Source organism: Megascapheus bottae, chromosome 1, assembly GCF_031878675.1.
Source record: "Megascapheus bottae isolate mThoBot1 chromosome 1, mThoBot2.hap1, whole genome shotgun sequence".
NCBI classification, from domain to species: domain Eukaryota; kingdom Metazoa; phylum Chordata; class Mammalia; order Rodentia; family Geomyidae; genus Megascapheus; species Megascapheus bottae.
In genome coordinates, this window is record NC_143509.1 from 103,766,252 (window position 1) to 103,788,977 (window position 22,726).

At 43.2% G+C, this 22,726-nt stretch overlaps 1 protein-coding gene across 2 annotated transcripts in view; it reads right to left on the minus strand.

Annotated features, from left to right (window-relative positions):
• Positions 1-2,213: 2,213 nt before the first annotated feature.
• The window catches only part of Hsf2bp (heat shock transcription factor 2 binding protein), a 54,065-nt gene continuing 33,552 nt past the window's right edge, over positions 2,214-22,726 (minus strand). For both annotated transcript variants that reach the window (XM_090349875.1, XM_090349866.1), the window contains exons 7-9: positions 21,746-21,863; positions 15,955-16,058; positions 2,214-2,958 (exon numbers count right to left, since the gene is read on the minus strand). In XM_090349875.1, coding sequence (XP_090206001.1) covers positions 2,750-2,958; positions 15,955-16,058; positions 21,746-21,863 — 431 coding nt within the window. In that variant the 3' untranslated portion in view covers positions 2,214-2,749. The remainder of the gene's footprint in view (positions 2,959-15,954; positions 16,059-21,745; positions 21,864-22,726) is intronic.

The following is a 22,726-nucleotide window of genomic DNA, read 5'->3' on the forward strand; positions in this document are numbered from 1 at the left end:
ACACATATAATCTGGGCAGAGTCATTCACTAGTAGCCAAAGAGCAGAACAAGCCCAAATGCCCATCCATAAAAGAATGGGTAAATATAATATGTTACAGTTCTGCTAAAAACATGCACCAACCTTGGGGACATTATGTAAGCAAAACAGGTCAGATCCAGAAGGACATATGCTATCTCATTCTACTCATAAGAAGTGCCTGGGGGGGTGGGGTGTAGGGGAGGGTAATGGGGACCAAGACATGTGAAAGGGTATCAATATATGTGAATTAATGCACCTTCTATCTGGCAAATATCATGTAACCCTTTTATTAATTACAATTAAAAATATTTTAAAAAAAGAAGTGCCTAAATGGGCACTGATGGCTCACTCTTGTAATCTGAGCTACTCAGGAGGCTGAGATCTGAGGATCATAGTTCAAAGCCAGCCTGGGCATGAAACTCCATGGGATTCTTATTTCTAATTAGCCACTAGAAAACCAGAAGTGGTGCCTTAGCTTAAGTGATAGAGTGCTAGCCTTGAGCTGAAGAGCTCAAGGACAGTGCCCAATCTCAGAGTTCAAGCCCCACGACCAACAAAAAAAAAATAGAGAGCCTATAAGAGTCAAATCTATACGAAAAACAAAATAAGGATACCAAGGGTCTGGAGGGAAAGCATTTTGGGAATGAGAATTGCACTTGGAGATGAGGAAAAAATTGTATATTCTGTTATGTTATAGTGTTATGGAACACTAAATATATTTAATGCCATTTAATTTTATACTTAAAATAGTATTTTTTTAATATTAGGCCCACCTTATCATTTTAAAAACTTAAAAAGAATCACAAATACCAAGTTTTTGGAGCCAGGCACTGGTGGCTCATACCTATAATCAAGCTATTTCAGGAGGCTGAGATCTGAGGATCACAGTTCAAAGCCAGCCAAGGCAGGAAAGTATGAGACTCTTGTCTCCAAGTAACCACCTGAAAACCAGAAGTCACATTGTGGCTCCTTGAGCTGAACAACTCTGGGACAGCACCGAGGCCTAGAGTTCAAAGCCCCATGACTGACAAAGAAAAAAAAATTTTTTGGCCAGGCATGAGTTGCATATGCCTGTAATTTTAGCTACTCAGGAGGATGAAATCTGAGGAAAGTCCAGAAACTGGACATGGCACTGGGGCTCAAAGTGGTAGAGTGCTACCCTTGAGCAAAGAGCTCAAGGACAGTGCCCAGGCCCTGCGTTCGAGCCCCATGATTGACAAGAAAGAAGTTTTCATTTTGTAATGTGAACCAGTCATTCAAAGCATGCTAACTTATCACACGAAGCCAAATTTAAATGTTCATACTCTCAGAGCAGAAAGACAGCCACCAGTCTTAAAGATAAGCTTGTGAAGACACAGCCCCTGTAGGAGAGAAGTACTTAGGACCTGTCAGTGGGTTAGCACACTGTTCTGCAGGCTGTGAGGCCTGTTCTGAACCACCCACATCATCAGGATCTTTACCCACTCTCCACCCTCAGAGAAGCCCTGAGACATTTCTTCTATACATGGAAGTAAACTTCCAGTCAGAGCAAACTTCAAACTCCATGGTTTCGTAGAAAATTATTATGTCTGCCAAAGTACTGATGAACCTTTTCCATGCACATGCATGTCCCAGCAGTGTACAGTGGCAGACCAATAAGAACCAGTGTTGTGGGCACATTTACAACCTTGCTTTTTTCTTTTAAATTTTTAATAGTAGTACTGGGGTTTGGACCCAGGATCCTGCAAACTTGCTAGGCAGATGTTTTACCACTTGAACCACACCTTCATCCTCCTAGTTTTATTTTTTGGATAAGACCTTCACATATGTACCTGGACTTCCACTCTCCTACCTATTTCTGCTCTCCTAGCTTGGATTACAGATGTAGACACCACTCCCAGATGGTTGGTTCTGACGAGGCCTCACTACCTGTTTATTCAGGCTGGCCTCAAAAATGCAATCCTCTCAACCACTGCCCCTCAAAAGGCTGGATTGCAGGTGTGAGCCACCATCCATACCACATTTACAGCTTTCTGGGATGCTTACCTTCTTACTACTTGTCTACTCTGTTAGTTTCGTGTGAATCTAGACCTTTTCTTTGGTCTCTGCCACTGGTGTAAAACAAGCTATGGGATGAGAAAAATGGGACATCTAAGCCCACAGACTGTTTTGTCAACCAATTACACAAAGGGAATAAATTTCCTAACATCAAACTTACATTTCAGAATATAATGGTTTTAATATGCTGACTCTTTTTTTATTCAAAAATAGAGGCCCCAAAAACAAACAGCTAAAATATCTAACGTCATATGAAATCACAGGATCTCCAAAAGGTTATAAAGGTAAACCTGCATAATAAGGGCATTCATTCTAATTACTGGAGAATGAGTGAGTTGTTTTTCAGAGAAACACATGTGGAAAAACGCTGGTCCCAGCCCATGGTGATCTGATCCCCCACCTTTATGGTGAGGTACTGCTCTGAGAAAACCCTCTCCCCGGGAGTTCTGGCACAGCTTTTCCAGAGAACAGATTCTTGTCTCACTCCCCATTCTGGCAAGATTAAACCCCCCACTGTGTGCGTAGCTTTGCAGAGAGCACGCTGTGGGATACCGATCCCCTCAGGCCCACCTCTGGTCAGTCAGCCACACTGTGGGCCCTCTAACAGCATGTGGCACAGCACGTGGGGATGGCAGGAACCTGGGGAGGACTGGGACACTGGCACGTCACCACACCTTGGTGACTAAGTGCACCTACTCATTGCGCTCCAGGGAGCGGAGGTCATCCAGGAGCTCCTGGGCCGCTGTCTGCAGGTGGGGGTTGCGGCTTTTTGACATGGCCAAGATGCGCTGCAGAGGTAGAGAGTTCCGGAACTCAGAGGCTGACTTGGAGAAGACTTCTGGTTCCAGAACCACAGACTGGATGAGCCGCAGAACATGGAGACACACCTCTGCGTCTGGATCTGAGAAAGACAGATGGTGTTTCTGGTTAGAATTAGAGCTTCTTCAGGAATCAACCCTGTGAAGGCCTGGAGTGACATCTAGATGGGTGAGAAAATGCCAGGCCAGTCTAGAAACAAGAGTTATTTCCTGAGGTGAAAGCCCTGCTCATAAAAACACTAGACAAAACTCAATCAAGCATCCACCTACAAGCACTCTCATGGTCTAATTTAGAGTACTGAAGCTGCAATGGGAGTTGGGAAGTGGCCCCCAAGGCTGAAGCTGACCCGCAGCCTGTGGTGCTCTGGGATGTGGTGAACCGCTGGGAAGTGGGGTCTACTGGGAGGAGGTAAAGTCACTGGGGATGTGTCTTGAACCCCTTCCTGCTTCCCCCTGCTTCCATGAGCTCCTGTCCTGATGCCCCTGTATGCTGTCCCAGGCCCAAAGCACCACTGAAACCTTGAACTGAACACAAATAAGCCTTTCCTTCTCTGGGTTGGTATTCTCGGGTATTTTGTCACAGTGACACAAAGCTGGCTAGCACAGAGGCTTTTTGTATGATTCTGCTCACTCGATTGTCTTAAAGCTATTACTTCATTTGCAGCTCAGCTCTTGTTGTCTTTTGTCCTCGTCTTTTGATTTGTGGTGGGGCTGGGCTCCCGATCCTCCTACCTCAGCCTCCCAGTGCTGGGTTAGAGGTATGCACCACACACCTGGCTCACGAACTCTGCTTATAACGAGATGACACCTCAAACTAGGGGTGGGTTCTTTCACCAATTTGGAAAATTCCTTCAGCTTTATCTCTCCAATGTTGTTTCTGAGCTATTCTTTCTCTCTTCAGTTTCTAGAACACTAATTCACTGAAAGTTAAGGTCTTTGTCTTCTCTCTGCGTATCTTACTTGCTCATATTTTCCAACTTTCTCTTTGCTTCATTCTGAATAATTTCTGCAGATCTATCCATTCAATTATCTATTCAAAAATGTACAGTCTAGGGCTGGGAGTTTGGCCTAGTGGTAGAGTGCTTGCCTAGCATGCACAAAGACCCAGGTTCGATTTGTGAGTACCACATACATAGAAAAAAGCCAGAAGTGGTGCTGAGGCTCAAGTGGTAGAGCTCAAGCCTTGAGAAAGTCCAAGGACAGTGTTCAGGCCCTGAGCTCAAGGCCAGGACTGGCAAAAAAAAAAAAAAATGTACAATCTGCTATTAAATTAGTCCAGTATCCTGGCGCAGTGGCTCATGCCTACAATTCTGCCTACTCAGGAGGCTGAGATCCTAGGATTGAGGTTCAAAGCCAGCCCAGGAACTAAAGACCATGAGACTCTTACCTCCAATTAACCACTAGAAAACTGCAAGTGGTGCTGTGGCTCAAGGGATAAGGTGGTAGCTTTGAGCTGAAGAGCTTGGGGACAACTCCTAGGCCCAGAGTTCAAGTCCCACATCCAGAAAAAAAAAAAAGAAAAGAAAAAGAAAAAAACAGTCCAGTAAATTTATAGCTGCAACTAATTATAATGTTAATTTCTAGAAACGTTATGTGATCTTCTTTCAGGTCCACTGGGTTATTTTATAACCTCCCTTCAGTCACATGTTAATTCCGTTACGGACTTTTCCATTCATTTCATTTTTGCAGTGTTGATACTAGGCACTTGCTTTGCCACTAAGCTACAACCCCAGCCCCATGTTATGTCTTTAAGTACATTATATCTGCTGGATGGCATGTTGGCTTACTAATTCTCATCTTTAAACCTTCTGTAGGTCTGACAGGGCAAACCTGTTCACAGTACTTTTTGAGACTTTATGATGTGATCTCTGATCTTGGAAAATTATGTGTCTAGGAATGTTTAAAACACTTGAGAGGATTTGTGGTTTCCTCTTAATGGGGACTGTATTAGTCAAGGTTCTCCAGAGAAACACAAGGACATAAGGAGAGACAAATAGATGAACTGACAGATGAAGAGAAAGATAAAACTATTTTCTGTAAGGGATGGCTCACAAGTTAGAGAATCTGAGAAGTCCCACAAGATCAATGGTCAGCAACATGAAGGTCTGATGTCTGGTTCCAGTCTGGAAACTCTCAAGCTCAAGGCTCAAGAGTGGATGTTTCTGTTTGTGTCTTAAGGCAGGAAAAGACCATATTCCAGCCAAAGTAGCCCAGGAGTTCCTTCTCACCCATCCTTTCTGTTCCACTCGGGCCTTCAACCATCAGGGCAAATACTAGTCACACCAGGGAGGGCATATGCTTTAATCTACAGATCCCAAAGTTCATTTCCCTCTGAAACATCCTCAAAAGGGAATGTTTGACCAATGTCTGGACGCCTTGTGGTCTAGTCAAGTTGATGCATAAAATTATCCATCCCAGGAGCCACCTAGGTGGGCTGAACTAAAACTACATGAAAATCATTCCAGTACCTGGTTTCTAGAGCCAAAGGTCAAAATAAATCGCTGTTCTGAAGATTCCAGCAGTGGCTGATGTCTTCAGCTTACCCACGCACGCTGCTCCGCACTGCTGGGCATTCTCTATTGGGCTACCGTCTGGAGTAGGACTTGAGCCCCATGAGCCACAAAAGTCAAGGCCAAGTTTAAGCAGGTGGCTGTGCTACCTGTAATTCTAGCACTCAGGAAGTGAAGCACTCAGGAGGACTGTGATTTTGAGACCATCTGGGCAACAAAGGGATCAGAAATTCTGTTTCAGACTTAGTCCTTCCACTTTCACTTGGCTTTTGTGTTCTAAGGTATAATTTGTTTTTTAACTCAAAAGAGCATATAAAACTCTTTTCTTCTTCTTCCTCCTCTTCTTCTTCTTTTTTTGCAGCTTACCCAGTCCTCGGGACTGTTCAGTGAGGAGAGCCAGACTCCTGGCCCCAGTTCGTAGACTGAAGGGCATTGTATTCTCCTGTGAGATGCTGGTGGCTCAGAAAAAGGAGCAGGAATGACAGCTAGTGATGTGATCTTGGGTGCTTTGAAAGCAGAGCCCTCAGTCAGACCTAACATATTCGGTATGAGTGTGAAAGACTGGGGGGAAAACAGTCGAGAATGACTAGAGGGATTTTACGGCCTGGAAAATCAAAAAGGGAGCTGTAATCAGATGAGTCTGGGAAGGCTGTGGGTAGCACTTCCCACTGGCCACAAAAATATATTAGATGTCCACATGGATGGATCAGAGAAGGATCCATGAGTCTGGAACATGAGAGAGAGCCTGACCACGTAAGTCTAAAAGAGTATTCCAGAAAAGCCAGACAGATGTTAACACGAGGTATCAATGCCTGTGTGCTCAGCTCAGCACTGGACAGGTACAAGTGTGGTAAGGACATGAGGTTTCATTAGCAGTGACATAACCTGTGCTCAGCATCCCAAACACTCTGTTCTCAGCAGTTATCTGCTGGAGTTCTAATGCCAGTTTTGTGGCTTAAGAGGAATGTGAAGAATCTGGACCACGCCTAGGCAAAAGCAAGCCATGTAGATGAAGAAAAGAAAGGGAAGTAAAATCCAGTGGAGGATGGAAGGAATGCGATAATCTAGGCAGGGTTGAGACTGCCAGCACCAGTCATTTCTTCTAGATCAGAGGCATCGGGACACTTAGAGATAAGTTGTGCCCACCAGCAAGCAAGATCAAAGCAAGATCCATCACAGCACAAGATATTTAGATAAGAAATAAAAGGGGAAAGTAGCACCTGTTTAATTAATGCCTACCACACTAGGTATGAAGACATTTGAGTTAGAAATTCCCACTTTGTAGATCAGAAAACTTGGCTTAATTAAATTTCCAAATATTATAGCTTCAATTCAAATCTGGGTCTACTGAGTCTAAAGCTAGTGTTCAAATACATCTATTTTGTAACAATAAATATTGATAAAATGGGAAATGATGACTAAGGTTTTTCCCTAGATCATACAAAAATTAGACTGGGGTCTGGTGCCAGTGGCTCATATCTGCAATCCTAGCTACTCAGGAGGCTAAGATCTGAGGACTGTAGTTTGAATCCAGACTGAGAGGTTCATGAGATTCTTATCCTCATCACCTACCAAAAAGAAAAAGAAGAGGAGAAGAAAAAGAAAAGAAAGAGAGGGAGGGAGGGAGGGAAGGAAGGAAGAGAGAGAGAGAGAAAGGAGAGGGAGAGGAAGTGAGAGAGAAAGGAAGGAAGGAAGGAAGGAAGGAAGGAAGGAAGGAAGGAAGGAAGGAAAGAAGGAAGAGAAAAGCTGGAAATAAAGCAGTGGCTCAGATGGTAAAGTACCAATCTCAGTGAGAGCACTCAGGCCCTGAGTTCAAGCCCCACGACTAGCACCAAAATAAAAAAAAAATAGATAGGACATCAGAGAGACCCATACTTGAAACCCTAAGCTATTCAAGAGGCTGCAATCTGAAGGACTGCAGTTTCAAAGCCAAATACTAAGCAAAAGGGTATTATGGCTCAAGTGGTAGAGCATCAGCCAAGCAAACTAAGTATGGGGCTCAGAGTACAAACTAGATCTATTACCTAAAGCAAAGGCAAAGAAGTAGGCAAGTTTAAATCCAGGTTTTAAATCTTCTTCTGATCTTAAGCAGTCATGTACCCTGGATTCTGAAAAGAGTACCACTATCACCAAGTAGCACACACCTTTACAGTGAACTACTTTTGCTGGTATTTTCCTACTCTACAACAAAATGTATATTCAGCTTTCTAAAACGCACCATGGATAGAGATATAACTCAGTGATAGAGTGTTTGCCTAACCTACCTGAGGACCCAAGTTCCATCGACAGTACTGCCCAAAACAAAGCAACTTCAAACGCCCATTCAGGGACTCCTCTTTAGTCCCTTCTCTGTATGGATAGAGAGTCTTGATACTCTCTTTTATGGCTTTATTTTCATTTTCAAATAAAACACCATCCAAAGCTGAAGCAAACATGAAGTAATTCCATATATAACAGTAGTTAAATACCTTCGACTACTCTGAGTAAACTTTGTTTAGTCTGACTTCAGAACAGATGGTTCTAAAGATACCAAGTGATGTGGCCTTGCACAGACCTGCAGGATATGAACTGTGCTTGCTGTGTTCAAAGAGCCAGAAACAGCTGGGCATGATGGTTCATTGCCTATAATCCTACCTACTCAGGAAGCTGAGAACTGAGGATTGAGGTTCAAAGTCAGCCTGGGCACTAAAGTCTGAGACTCTTATCTCCAATTAATCACTAGAAAATGGGAAGTGGGGCTATGGCTCAAGGGTAAGGCCAAATCCTTGAGCTGAAGAGCTCAGTTACAGCACCCAGGCCCAGAGTTCAAGCCCCATGACTGACAAAAAAAAAAATAGCCAGAAACTGTCTCCAGGGACAGAACCAAAATGGTATATTAACATACCTTAACAACTATTTCACACCGTCTGTGACCCAAGCTTTTGGCAGAAAATCTACCCACATCAAGAGCACTCTGATGAGAGTGAGGAACTTACATTGGATATGTGCCATCAATAGAGTTACCTAAGGTGAAACTTGTGGTTTCTACTCACCTAGGAACATTTCTGGAATAGCACAGCTAGAAAAGGCCAGAAAATATTTGGCCTACGCGCTTCCTTTTTTGTTGTTTTTTTTTTTTAACTGTATTTTTTTTAACTGTATCTTTTTTGGCACTGGGGATGGAACCCAGGACGTTGCACTTCCTAGGCAAGCGCGTTCCACTGAGCTACATCCCAGCCCCTAAGCTCTTCTTTTCATGAGAAAGCAAAGACTCACAGAGGCTGCTGAAGGATCACTGGCTGCAGCACCCCACGCCGTCAGCACACTGTTTCAGGGCCACTCTCTGCAAAGCTAAGCAAAGCCCAGCCTAAAACCAAGGAAAGCCTGGCCTACACAACAATGAAATGGTTACCTCCACACCAGAGCTGCCAGCCCTAAGTCACCGCCTGATGAATGTTGTCAGTGGTGTAAGGTAGCTGCTGCTACCTTGTGCTAACTACTTTGTCTCCTCAAGATTTGTTCTCTAAGCACAGTGGCTCACGCCTGTCATCCTAGCTACAGGAGGCTGAGATCTGAGGATCAAGGCTCAAAGCCAGCCCCGGCACAAAAGGACCTGACACTCCAAAGAACCTCTAGAAAACAGGAAGTGGGGCTTGGCTCAAGGGTAGGATGGTGGCCTTGAGCTGAAGACCTGACCACGGCCAGGCCAAGCTCAAGCTCCATGACCCACAAAAAAAAAAAAATAAGTTCCAGAAAAAATTTTTTGGCAGAAACTAACAAGCTCATTCTCAAATACATATGGAAAGGCAAAGGGCTTAGAAATAGCCAAAACAACTTTGAAGAGACTTAAGACTTATTACAAAACTATTAGGTTTCATTAAACTTAATGATACTGACAAAACAACCCAGACTGACCAGTTGAATAAAGCAGAGTCTAAACCCGGCCCTGTGTTTATTATTGTTGATTCTCAGCACCTCAGAAAAGACAGCTCTCTGGATAAGTCTGCAAGTGGACCCTGTTGAGGCAGCCAAACAGTCTTACACAAAAGAATTTTTTTCTTTTTTTTTGCTTGTCCTATGGCTTGAACTCAGGACAGACCTAGGCACTGTCCTTGAGCATCTTTGTACTCAAGGCTAGCACTCTACTTGAGCCACTTGAGCCACAGCACTACTTCTGGCTTTTTTGAGTAGTTTATTCGAAATAAGAACTTCACAGGGACTTTTCTGCTGAGGCTGACTTCAAACCACAATCTTCAAATCTCAGCCTCCGTAGAAGCTAGGATTACAGGAATAAGCTACCAACACCTAGCCACAAAAGAATTCAAAAGATGCCAGGAGTTTGGCCTAGTGGTAGAGTGCTTGCCTAGCATGCATGAAGACCCAGGTTCGATTCCTTGGTATCACATACATAGAAAAGCCAGAAGTGGTGCTGTAGCTCAAGTGGTAGAGCTCTAGCCTTGAGAAAGTCCAAGGACAGTGCTCAGGCCTTGAGTTCAAGGCCCAGGTCTGGCAAAAAAAAAAGAGACCATCCCCTTACACAATTATTAACTTGAAACAGGTCATATTACATGAAAAAGTACAAAACTATCAGAAGAAAACACGTATCTAAGACATATGTATCTATGACATACAAACCCTCAGCTTAATTTTAATTATGTCCTAAACTCTAACTGCCAGTGATTGTATATATAGATTCCCTTTTGAATACTTCTTTGTTAAATACGTCATTTGAAATATGATGTAAAAATCAATGTTAATAAATTCTTTAATAAAAAAAGAAAAAAATTTTAAAAACTTTGGAATCTACAAATTCTTCACCAAGATAGAGAAAACAATCAAAAAATTCATATGAATTTGGCAAATAGCCAAAGCAATTTTAGGCAAAAAAAGGGAAAAAAAAGCAATGCTGGTGGTATCACAAACCTAGACATCAAATTCTTCTTTTTTTTTTCTTTTTTCTTTTTTTTTTTTTGCCAGTCCTGGGCTTGAGCTCAGGGCCTGAGCACTGTCCTTGGACTTTCTCAAGGCTAGAGCTCTACCACTTGAGCCTCAGCACCACTTCCAGCTTTTTCTATATATGTGGTACCAAGGAATTGAACCCGGGTCTTCATGCATGCTAGGCAAGCACTTTAACCACTAGGCCAAGTTCCTGGCCCCTAGACATCAAATTCTACTACAGAGATATAATAACAAAATGAATAACAAAAAGCCTGGTACTGGCAAAAAAAATGGACCCAAAGATTAATGCAATAGACAAGAAGAATCAGAAATAAGCCAAATACTTATCAAGGGAGCCAAATGTATACACTGGAAAAAGCCTCTTCAATAATTGGTATTGGGAAAACTGGAAATCCATGCATTGAAAACAAAAATTGGAATCCCATTTGTCATCAAGCAGCAATATCAACTCAGAATTGACCAAAGACCTCAGTGTCAGACCTGAAACTTTGAAATTACTCCAGGAGGGAATAAGAGAAGCACTAGAACTCATAGGCACAGGCTGAAACTTTTTGAAGAGTCCTGGGGCAAAGAAAATAGGAGAGAGACTTAACAAATGGAATTACATCCTCAAAGGACATAGTTACTAAGCTAGAAGGAGAGATTTCTACCAGTAATATATCTGACAAAGGCCTAATATCCAAAATACACAAAAAAAAACTCAGAAAACTAACCCCTCTGAAACTAACAAATCAAGTGTCTTGATTTGTTAGGAGACACTTCTAGAAGAAGGAGTACGCATGGCAAATAAACACATGAGGAAATGCTCATATCCCTGGCCATAAAGGAAATGCAGATCAAAACAGCACGGAGGCTGGGAGTTTGGCCTAGTGGTAGAGTGCTTGCCTAGCATGAATGAAGACCTGAGTTCAATTCCTTGGTACCACATACATTTAAAAAAAAAAAAAAAGCCGGAAGTGGTGCTGAGGCTCAAGTGGTAGAGCTCTAGCCTTGAGAAAGTCCAAGGACAGTGCTCAGGCCCTGAGTTCAAGGCCAGGACTGGCAAAAAAAAAAAAGAAAAAAAGAAAAAACAGCACAGAGATTTCATTCCACCCCAGTTAAATTGACCACCATCAAGAATTGAAGCAGAGTCCAGAGGAGGTAGCACCAACAGCCTGTTCCGTCTATGGTGGTTCTGGAACCTGCTGTGGTATCCAGGACGAGGTATTAGTCCATGAAATAATATTGGGCACAAGGTGAGTGGACCTCTTGAACATACCACCAGCAGGGAAGCTGTCCTCCAAGATGCATAAAACCAAAGTGTACCAGAAGGACCACTTGCAACTCTACAGGTAGGCCAGCTGCAGTATAATGGCCGCACTGCCCACAGTTTCACCAATGGAATCCAGCCTCAGTCGGCAAGTGCCCCTCCCAGTGGATTATGCATCTCACCAGACCAGGTATCTTGGGAACTCATGGACGACATGAGGGACTTTTAGATCTGGCCACAGATTATTCTTGCTTAGTTTTACTGTATAGTATGTGACAAGTACAACACTGGCTTCTGATAAGTTAAAATATTACTATTCTGTTTTTAAAAATAGAGAATCCAGGGCCAGGAGTTTGGCCTAGTGGTAGAGAGCTTGCCTAGCATGCGCAAAGACCCAGGTTCTATTCTTCAGTACCACATACATAGAAAAAAGCCAGAAGTGGTGCTGAGGCTCAAGTGGTAGAGCTCTAGCCTTGAGAAAGTCCAAGGACAGTGCTCAGGCCCTGAGCTCAAGCCCTGGACTGGCAAAAAAAAAAAAAAAGTAAAAACTAAAAATAGAGAATCCTAGGCAGGGCACAGTGGCTCACGCCTGTAATCCTAGCTACTCAGGAGGTGGCAATCTGAGGATCAAACCCAGAGCCAACCCAGGCACTAAAGTCCATAAGACTTTTACCTCCAATTAACCACTAGAAAACTGGAAGTGGGGTTGTGGCTCAGCGGTTGCGTGGTAGCCTTGAGATGAAGAGCTAGCTCAGGGACAGTGCCCAGTTAGTATAACCACTCTGGATGGTGGTTTGGTAAATCCTTCAAAACCAAAACATAGAACTTCCCTAGGACTCAACCATACCATTCCTGGGCATCTATCCAGATCACTTCAAGTCAGGATATAGTAAGGACACTTGTGGGCCAGAGCGAGGCCTAGTGGTAGAGTGTTTGTCTAGCATGCATGAAATCCTGGGTTCGATTCCTCGGTACCACATATACAGAAAAAGCCAGAAGTGGTGCTGTGGCTCAAGTGGTAGAGCTCTAGCCTTGAGAAAGTCTAAGGACAGTGCTCAGGCCCTGAGTTCAAGCCCAGGACTGGAAAAAAAAAAAGAGATACTTGTGCATACATGTTCATTCCTGCACTAGTCCCAATCACCAAGTTATGGAAACATCCCAGTTATCCTAATACAGAGCGTGGACCAAAAACTTGTGGTACATATATACAAAAGTACTTTACTCATCCATTAGTAAGAACATTATGTCATTTTCAGGGAAACAGATGAACCTAGAACAAATCATGTTAAGTGAGCACACCAAGGTCAGAGAGACCAACAGTGCATGTTTTTCTCTCCTATGTGGAAGCTAGATCTAAAATACCACTGGGTATGATCATTTACACAGGGCTCTAGGCACTCACATACTGTCAGGCTAAAGGAAGACTTTGAGGAAAGAATCCAAAGGTATAATGCCTCTGAACATCTGAACACTATTTATCAAAATAAATTCCAGGAAATATCCTTGTTGCTGTCATTGGTAGTGGTGGTGTTTTATGTCTTGGATTGCGGGGGGGGGAGACAAGTGAAGGGCACAGAAATGAAAGAAGGGGGGCCGGGAGTTTGGCCTAGTGGTTAAAGTGCTTGCCTAGCATGCATGAAGACCCGGGTTCGATTCCTCGGTACCACATACATAGAAAAAAGCCGGAAGTGGTGCTGAGGCTCAAGTGGTAGAGCTCTAGCCTTGAGAAAGTCCAAGGACAGTGCTCAGGCCCTGAGCTCAAGCCCAGAACTGGCAAAAAAATAAATAAAAAAAAATAAAAAAGAAATGAAAGAAGGGTGAACAAATATAGTCAGGGCATTTAATATATACTATGTGAAAAATGAACCATGTGTGGGCAGGCCTCAGTGTGGAAACTGGGAGAAAGCAAAAGAAGATATGACACTGTCCAAGAACTGCACTCATTAACTGACTTAAGGAACTGCAACTCCTTTCTGTACAATTCCTTAAGAATAACAATAAAATTTTAAATATTCAAACTACCTTAAAAACAAACCAACAACTTTGTGGAAGTGAAGATATAGATCAAGTGATAAAGTTCCAGGCTTGAATGAAAAGCCAAGCAAATGCTTAAGGTTCTGAGTTCACTGGCACCAAAAACAAAACAAAAACAAAAACAAAAAAAGCTTAGTGATCTTAATTTAGGCAAAGATTTCTACACTAAAGCATGATTCATAAAGCAGAATGAAAAATTGGACAATAAATTGAACTCAATCTAGAATTGCTTCTCTTTGAAGATGTACCAGAGAATGAAAAAATAAGCCATGAAATAAGAGAATGTTTTTGTTCACACTCCTAGGAAAAGATGTATATATTAGAATATACCAAGAATTCTCAGCACCCATTGACAAGAAACAGCCTTTTTTTTCTAGTCCTAAGGCCTGAACCCAGGACCTGGGTACTGTCTTTGAGCTTTCTCCAGGCAAGCACTCTACCACTTGAGCCCACAGCTCCACTTCTGACTTTTTTTGCTGTTGATTGAGGATAAGCGTCTAGGAATGTGGCTTAGCATGCATGAAGCCCTGGGTTCGATTCCTTAGTACCACATAAATAGAAAAAGTTGGAAGTGGCACTGTGACTGACTCAAAAGGTAAAATGTTAGCCTTGAGCAAAATAAGCTTAAGGACAGTGGCCAGGCCTTGAGTTCAAGCACCAGGACTGGCAAAAAAAAAAACAAAACTAAACTATGGCAAGAGGCTCTCTGGAAATCAAGGAGCAGGAGGCAAGAGAAAAGGCCCTTAGAGCACAAAGCACCCTTGAGGGATGAGAGTTCCCTATTATCTTAACTGTAGTCACAATCTTTATTATATTTCTATCAGAATTTATTGTTTAAACATGAGCTCCCTAAACCCATAAAACTGAGACTAAGTATGTATTCCAACACCAAGTATAAATTAAATCCCCAAACAGAGATTAATTTGAATTTTAAGAAACAAGAAAAAGCCCTTTTTGCATACTGAATGACATATATAGCCATTATTTTAAATTATGATGACATAGGGACAAAACCCTAAGTTGGTGGTATTGAGTGAACAGGAAAGAAGGTAATAAAGACATTTTGGGTTTGTTTTGACTTTTGTCAATACTAAAAATTGGATTAAAGACTTGGCATTTGCCACAAGCAGCATTTTGTTTTTTGCTTTAGTTATTTTTCAGACAGAATCTTGAGCTTTCTGCCTAGGACCAGCCTTGGACTGTGATCTGGACACCCATGGCCTCCCCCACAGCTGGAACCATAAATATACATCACTACTCCCAGCTTGTTAAGAAGATGAAGGTCTCGCTCCCAATTACCACCTCCTGAGTAGCTGGTCTTACAGACTTGCAACTCCATCCCCAGCCTGCTGTGGCTGTGTGTGTGTGTGTGTGTGTGCACTCAGGGTCTCACGTTCTTACTCGACTTTTTTTGCTCAAGGTTGGTAGTCTACCATCTCCACTCCTGACATTTTGGTGGTTAGCTGGAGGCTTTCCTGTCCAAGCAGGCTTAGAACCATGATCTCAGACCTCAGCCTCCTGAGTAGCTACGATTACAGACATGAGCCACCATGCCCAGTCTGATGGGTATTATTTTTTTAAATGCATATATCATGTGTAACTTCAGAGCTGTAGCATCTTCCCATTATCTTTTTGCCCAAATTTCACAACAGGACTTCCCTTTTAGAGAGAGTTGATAAGAGTTTTACGAGATAACCTCTTGTCATAACCCACCACGAACCACAACTCAGTTGAAAGTAATACCCAAGAAACAGGATAAGAACCATTAAGCATGCAATGAATATTCTAGAGCTTGAGTTCAGTTTTCCTTTTGGTTTTTGGTTTTCTTTAGTCATCCTGGTGCGTGTAGGTGCTCTCCCTGAGTTACTTTTGGTCAAGGCTAGTGTTCTATTATTTGGACCATACTGCTACTTCTGGCTTTTTCTGAGTAGTTTATTGGAAGCAAGAGTTTCCTGGGCTAGGGCCAGGAGTTTGGCCTAGTGGTAGAGTGCTTGCCTAGCATGCACAAAGACCTGGGTTCAATTCCTCGGTACCACATGCATAGAAAAAAGCTGGAAGTGGTGCTGAGGCTCAAGTGGTAGAGCTCTAGCCTTGAGAAAGTCCAAGGACAGTGCTCAGGCCCTGAACTCAAGCCCAAGACTGGCAAAAAAAAAAAAAAAAAAAAAGAGTTTCCTGGGCTTGTTTCAAACCACTATCTGCAGATCTCAGCTTCCTGAATAGCAGGATTACAGATATGGGCCACCAGCACATGGCTCAAGGTCAGTTTTTAAAGAGTAAACATCTAGAGAGGTCAGTTCCCTTTTCTAATCTTTCAGCGCCTTTGCAGGGTACAGCACATTACTCCTTACCACTCAGAAGCCACCACAGCAAAGGGATGAATCCAGGGCTCTCACTGATGTATTTCAAGCCTTTGGAATTGATGCTCACATTGTACAAAGACATCAGCATTAACCTGGAATGCAAAAGAAAATTGTGGTGATAAGAGGTAAGGGACAGGGGCCGGGAGTTTGGCCTAGTGGTTAAAGTGCTTGCCTAGCAGGCACGGAGACCCGGGTTCGATTCCTCAGTACCACATACATAGAAAAAAGCCAGAAGTAGTGCTGAGGCTCAAGTGGTAGAGCTCTAGCCTTGAGAAAGTCCAAGGACAGTGCTCAGGCCCTGAGCTCAAGCCCAGGACTGGCAAAAAAAAAAAAAAAAGAGGTAAGGGACAGCACCCAAACCCTGAGTTCAAGTCCCATTACTGATGATAATAATAAGGAGGAGGAGGAGGAGGAGGAGGAGGAAAGCATCACTGACAAGTAAAAAGGAAGGAGGTTAAATGCAGAAAATAGCAGGTTCTAGAAGCCTAGAATTTCAATTATAGTGGATTCTTGTAGAGGCTTCTTGTAGAGGGATTGAAAAAAAAAGCCTGACCGACATAGTCATTCATTCAGATCACAGCTCTGCAGAAAACAAAAAAAGAATAAACTGTTAAATCCATATGAATTCACAGCTGGTAGCCCTGGAAACACCACAAGCCTAAAACATAAAGCAGCTCTGGGCAGCAGCTTTCCCAGCTCTCCTGGACATTAAGGCATCCCCATTAATACAACTCGAACAAGTGTAGGTTCATAATGCAAACCACAGTAAAAGTCATGGAAAAAATAAGACTACAAGTAACAGGCAGCAGCCAATGGCAGAGTATGAACCAGAAAGCTCTCAAGGACTAGAGGTGCAGACTGCAAAAACAGGCACAGTGTGTTGAATAGATTACATATACACCCACACAAACACACTCATGCATAGACACATATACACATAATGCTGATACTGGGCTTAAACTCGGGGCCTGGGTGTTGGTCCCTAGTTTTTTCACTCAAGGCTGGCACTCTATCACTCGAGCCATAGCTCTATTTATGGCTTTTTTTTTTGCTGTTTGTTGAATACAAGAGTCTAACAGATTTTGGCTAGGAATGTGGCTTAGTGGTAGAGTGCTTACCTAGCATACATAAAGCCCTGGGTTTAATTCCTCAGTACCACATAAACAGAAAAAGCCAGAAGTGGAGCTGTGGCTCAAGTAATAGAGTGCTAACCCTGAGCAAAAGAAGCTCAGAGACAGTGCCCAGTCCTGAGTTCAAGCCCCAAATCTGATACAAAGTGCATGCACACACATACACACATAAAAACAACAATGGTAACATGAGTGTATAAAGGAGGCTGTCTGGAGGGAAAGGGAAAGGCAGAAAAAAGCACTTTACTTATTTATCTAAGACCTCAGAATAACGAAACCCACCACTTTTTAAAAGGGAGAAAGAACTTGATGAGACTGGTTTGGGAGTGGGAGTGAAGGAGAAGGGAAAACGACAGGGTGGTGATTATAATTTTTTTAAGTATTGTATACATCAGTGGTGCTGTTAAAAAGTCCCTTTCTACAACAAATAGACGTCAATTCATTAAATCAGAGGGAGAAGGGAGAAGGGAACACAGTAGGAAGGTGAACTTGCTCAAAGTTACTGTGCAAACTTATGACCTATCGCAGTGAAAACCCTTTGATGCATGCTAATTAGAATTTTTTAAATAAAAGTTTTTAAAAAAAGAAAATCCTCTTGAGTTGGTAGCCAGCCTCAGAACTGCACAACTGCCAATAAGGGAGCTGCCAGGTGCAGTGGGGGCCAGCATGTAAGTTGGGTGAAACCAGTGGCTGTTGCCTGCTGTGCTGAGCGCAGCTGTGGTGTTCTCCTCAGGGAAGGACAGCAGCCCCTGCAGTCTCCACAGCACACCTTCTGCAACATCCAGTGCAGGGACCAGCAAATCTTTAACTGGCAGCTACAAAGTCGCATAAGGAGAGGACAGTACTTGCTTTGGGCACAGATTCAAGGGACTGCCAAAATGCTTGATGACTTTTTAAGTATTACAATTCAACATTTTTTAAACCAAAACTAATGCAAAAAGTCTATATTATAGTCTATATGCCATGTAAAAGTATACTGGATCCCAGAGCAAAATAAAATAATGGGGCCCAAAGTGTCGTCTAGGGGTAGAATGCTTGCCTAGCATGCATGAAGCCCTGGGTGTAATTCCTTGGTACCACACATACAGAAAAAGCCAGAAGTGGTGCTGAGGCTCAAGTGGTAGAGTGCTAGCCTTGAGAAAGCCCAAGGACAATACTCCGGCCCTGAGTTCAAGGTGCAGGACTGGCCAAAAAAAAAAAAATAGAAAAAGAAAAGAAAGAAAAAGAAAAAAAAATAATGAATACTATTCAATCCCATTAATTAGGGACTAAGAGAAATACGATACTTGCATATGTACATGTCACAAAACTCATTGTTTAGAAGGTCAGTACACCAGCAGCTCCTGCCAGTCTTGACCCCTGGAGACCCATGCCCAGTAGCACCACTGTCCACAGTGGGAAGAAGCTGCAGTGGCTGTGGGAACCCAGACAACTGAGACATCAGGAGGGCACTCATTCCTACCACGTCAGCCCTACCCAGAGAGGCCGATGAGCCTCTAAACTCCCCTTCTGGGTAGCTGTGGGCAAAGTGAAACCAGAATCTGCAATAACAATGACACTGCACAGTGCACTAGCCCCAGGACTGACTGGAGGTAGGGGTGAGAAAATGGATCCCTTAGGAACTGTGTATTACGGGGGTACTGGGGAGAGTTAGGAGCTTGGCTAAGTGAACCTATTCCATGCTGGACATACGTGACCTCTTCATAAACAGCATCTGTAGGATTCAGTCCTATAGAAGAACGCCCACCAGAGGCGAATGGTGGCATGCTTGGACGGGCAAGGGCATATCCATCCCACAGCAGGGGAAAGATCCAGATAAAGACAGTATGAAAACGGGATTGACACTGAAATACAACACAGAAGATTTCACTGGAACTTGTAACCCAAGCCCAGCCGGGTTGATTGGTTGCTGGTTTAAACAAGGCTGAGTCTCAAAGACAATGTCCAAATGTCTAGGATTAACCCAAAGCTACTTTAATAAAGAAGTAAGAAAGGGTCGGGAATTTGGCCTAGTGGTAGAGTGTTTGCCTAGCATGCACGAAGACCCGGGTTCCATTCCTATGAACCACATACATAAAAAAAAAAAAGCCCGAAGTGGTGCTGAGGCTCAAGTGGTAGAGCTCTAGCTTTCAGAATGTCCAAGGAGAGTGCTCAGACCCTGAGCTCAAGCCCAGGACAGGAGGAGGAGGAGGAGGAGGAGGAGGAGGAGGAGGAGGAGGAGGAGGAGGAGGAGGAGGAGGAGGAAGAGGAGAAGGAGAAGAAGAAGAAGAAGAAGAAGAAGAAGAAGAAGAAGAAGAAGAAGAAGAAGAAAAAGAAGAAGAAAAAGAAGAAGAAGAAGAAGAAGAAATGAAAAATCTCAACCAATACATAAGAAGAAAATCAAAGGACACTAAGGCCAGGATAACAGAGATGCTAAAAATATATGGCATTAATTTGATTTGATTTAGTATGTGTTTTCATGTACTTGAGGATATGGCACTGGAGCTTGAACATAGGACCTCAGATTTGGCTTTTTCACACAAGACTGGTGCTTTATCACTTGAGCCACACTTCTATTTTCCATTTTTTGCTGGCTAATGGAGAATCTCATGGAATGATTTCTACCCTAGCTGTCTTTAAACCACAATTCTCAGCTACTGCTTTCTGAGTAGCTAGGATTACAGTTAAGCCACAGGTGCCTGGCTGGCTTCTATTTTAAAGAGATTATAGAAAACAACAAAAAAAAAGAAAAAGAAAGAAAAACAGTGCCCTGATAAGGAAAAGTCCACTCTCTGGATGGTGTGACAAGAACAATACTAAAATACCCCCAAGATTTCCTGCCTTAGGGCTATAGCTCAGTGGTAGAGGGCTTACCTGCTTGTGGGAAGCCCAGGATTCTATCATCAGGACTTCCAAAAAAGGAAAATGAAAAATCTTTCCTTCCCTGTAACTATAAATATATCACATCTTGATTGTGTTAAATTGCCTGGCAAAGGGGATTCTGCAATGAAATTAAGGTTACTCATCAGAGCTCTGAGTTGATTAAAATGGGTTTATGCAGGTATGTCTAATCTAAACACATGACCCTATATAAAGTAAAATGTCACTGGGCTAGGCTAGTGGCAGAAGGGGAATCTGAGAGACTCCAAGTAGCAAGAGGACTCAGAGAGCAAGGAGGCCACATGAGAAGGGTTCCAATCAGCCGTGTAGGGCACTATGTGCAGAAAGTACTGAGTGAATTCTCCCCTGAAGTCCCCTGAAAGACCCAGCCTGGCATTCCCTTGAACTTGGCCTTGTGTGACTTAGGCAGAGACGCCATTCAGAATCAGACACACAATTCAAGCAGACTCAGCATTCTGACCCATAGCACTGTGAGATGATAAATGTCCTAACTTGTGTTCCAACTTGTTCCATGACAACAGGTATCTGGACGTGGGGCACTGTGGTAACAAGCGCCTATTGGGGGTTATAAGACCACTAGTGCTATCCCCCTAAGGCAGCACATGATTCTATAATTGGGACTCATGTGTACTCTAAAGTAAGAACAAGTTTTCTTACCCTCCCCCATCTCTCTATCTTTCACTCTCTCCCTCTTTCTTCTCTTTTTAGGCTTTGAGACAGACCTTGATGTATATCCCTGGCTGGTCTCAAACTCTCAGTCCCCCTGCCTCAGTCTCCTGAGTGCTCGGATTATACAGAACTATACAACCACACCCGGCTCAATTTCTTCTAACTATACTAGATTGAACCCAGAGCTTCTCATTTTTTCCTAAATGTACTAGACTGAACCCAAGGCTGCTCATTTTCTTCTAAATGTACTAGATTGAACCCAGGGCTTCTCATTTGCTAAATAAGTGCTCTATAACTTGAGCTACATTTCCAGCATATTTTTCTAAACTACTATTAATCCAATAGTTGGGAGGCTGGACAGGAGGATCATGAGTTTAAGGCCAGTCTAGAATCTACAGCCAGTCCCAGGTCAGTCTGGGACTGTTTAAAACTAAATTAACTCCCATCAAGTAGATAGTACACCCTTAACCTCTCCAACCAATTCTCTTTCTTTCTTTATTTTCTTTCTTTTTTTTTTGCCAGTCCTGGGCTTGAGCTCAGGGCCTGAGCACTGTCCTTGGACTTTCTCAAGGCTAGAGCTCTACCACTTGAGCCACAGCACCACTTCTGGATTTTTTCTATGTATGTGGTACTGAGGAATTAAACCTGGATCTTCGTGCATGCTAGGCAAGCACGCTACCACCAGGTCATACTCCCAGCCTGTTTCTTCTTTTTTTAAAAAAAAAATACTGCCAAGCTAGGCACAGTGGCTCACACCTGTAATCATTGCTACTCAGGAGGCTGAGATTTGAGGATGGAGGTTCAAAGCCAGCCCAGGCACTAAAGTTTGTGAGACTCAATCTCCAATTAACCACTAGAAAAATAGACATGACACTGTGGCTCAAGGGTCAGGATGGTAGCCTTAAGCTGAAGAACTCAGGAACAATGTCCAGGCCCAGAGTTTAAGTACCACAACTGAATATATATATCTACATATATCTATAGATAGATATATAGATAATATATAGATATATCTCCAAATCAACAATTTACTTGGTGAAGCCCAATGAGCACTAAGCACTTTGTAGCTCATCAAGAACTGGGAGCTGTTATTCACATACACTTTGAGTTTGGTGCATTGTCCTGGCTTCAAGTCCCCCAGCAGCTGTAACATGGTGTCCAGGAGCACCCGACTGGAATTAACCAAGAATTCACGACCGCAGGCTATCGCAGCAACATCTGCAACAAACATGAAACAAAGCGTCAAGACTGTGGGGCTTCACAATATGGAAAATTGTGTTTAGGACTGAGTATGCAGCATTGATTCTCTCCTAAGGAAAGTATCAACAACTGGTCAGGCACTAAAAGCTGTGTTGTTCTTGGGTCACTGCTGCAGCACAAGGACCTGAACACCATCAGAACTACTAAGGGACGGAGAGAGGCAGGGAGACGTGGAGGCAGGGAGGCAGGGAGGGGCATCCTGTGCTGTGGCCCCACGCACCAAAGCACTGGCTGGCTTCCATCTAGCCCAAGGTGGGCAGGTGGGGCCTGCCCTGGAAGTAAGCATGCTCTCAGTTCTGCCAGTCCTGGCTAGTAACAGTTGGGGATTTTTTTTGTTTTCTGTCAGTCATGGGGCTGTAGAACTCAGGGCCTCAGTGCTATAACCCTGAACTTTTGTACTCAAGGCTAGTGCTTTCACATGTTGAACCACAGCACCACTTCCAGTTTTTTGTGCGTTTAACTGTAGATAAGAGTCTCAGACTTAGCAGGCTCAGCTCGGTGGCTCACGCCTGTCATCCTAGCTACTCAGAAGGGTAAGATCTGAGGATCTCGGTTCAAAGCCAGCCCAGGAACTAAAAAACTGTGGCGCCTCTTATGTCCAATTAATTACTAGAAAATGGTAAGTGGGACTTGGCTTAAGGGGTAGGGTGGGAGCCTTGAGCTAAAGAGCTCAGGGACAGCATTCAGGCCCATTACTGACAATAAATAAATAAATACATAAAAATGTTTCATGGACTTCCTTCCTACGCTGGCTCTGAAACTTATTCATCTTGTAAAACTAGGATAACAGGCATGAGACACCAGCACCTGACTAGGTAGTA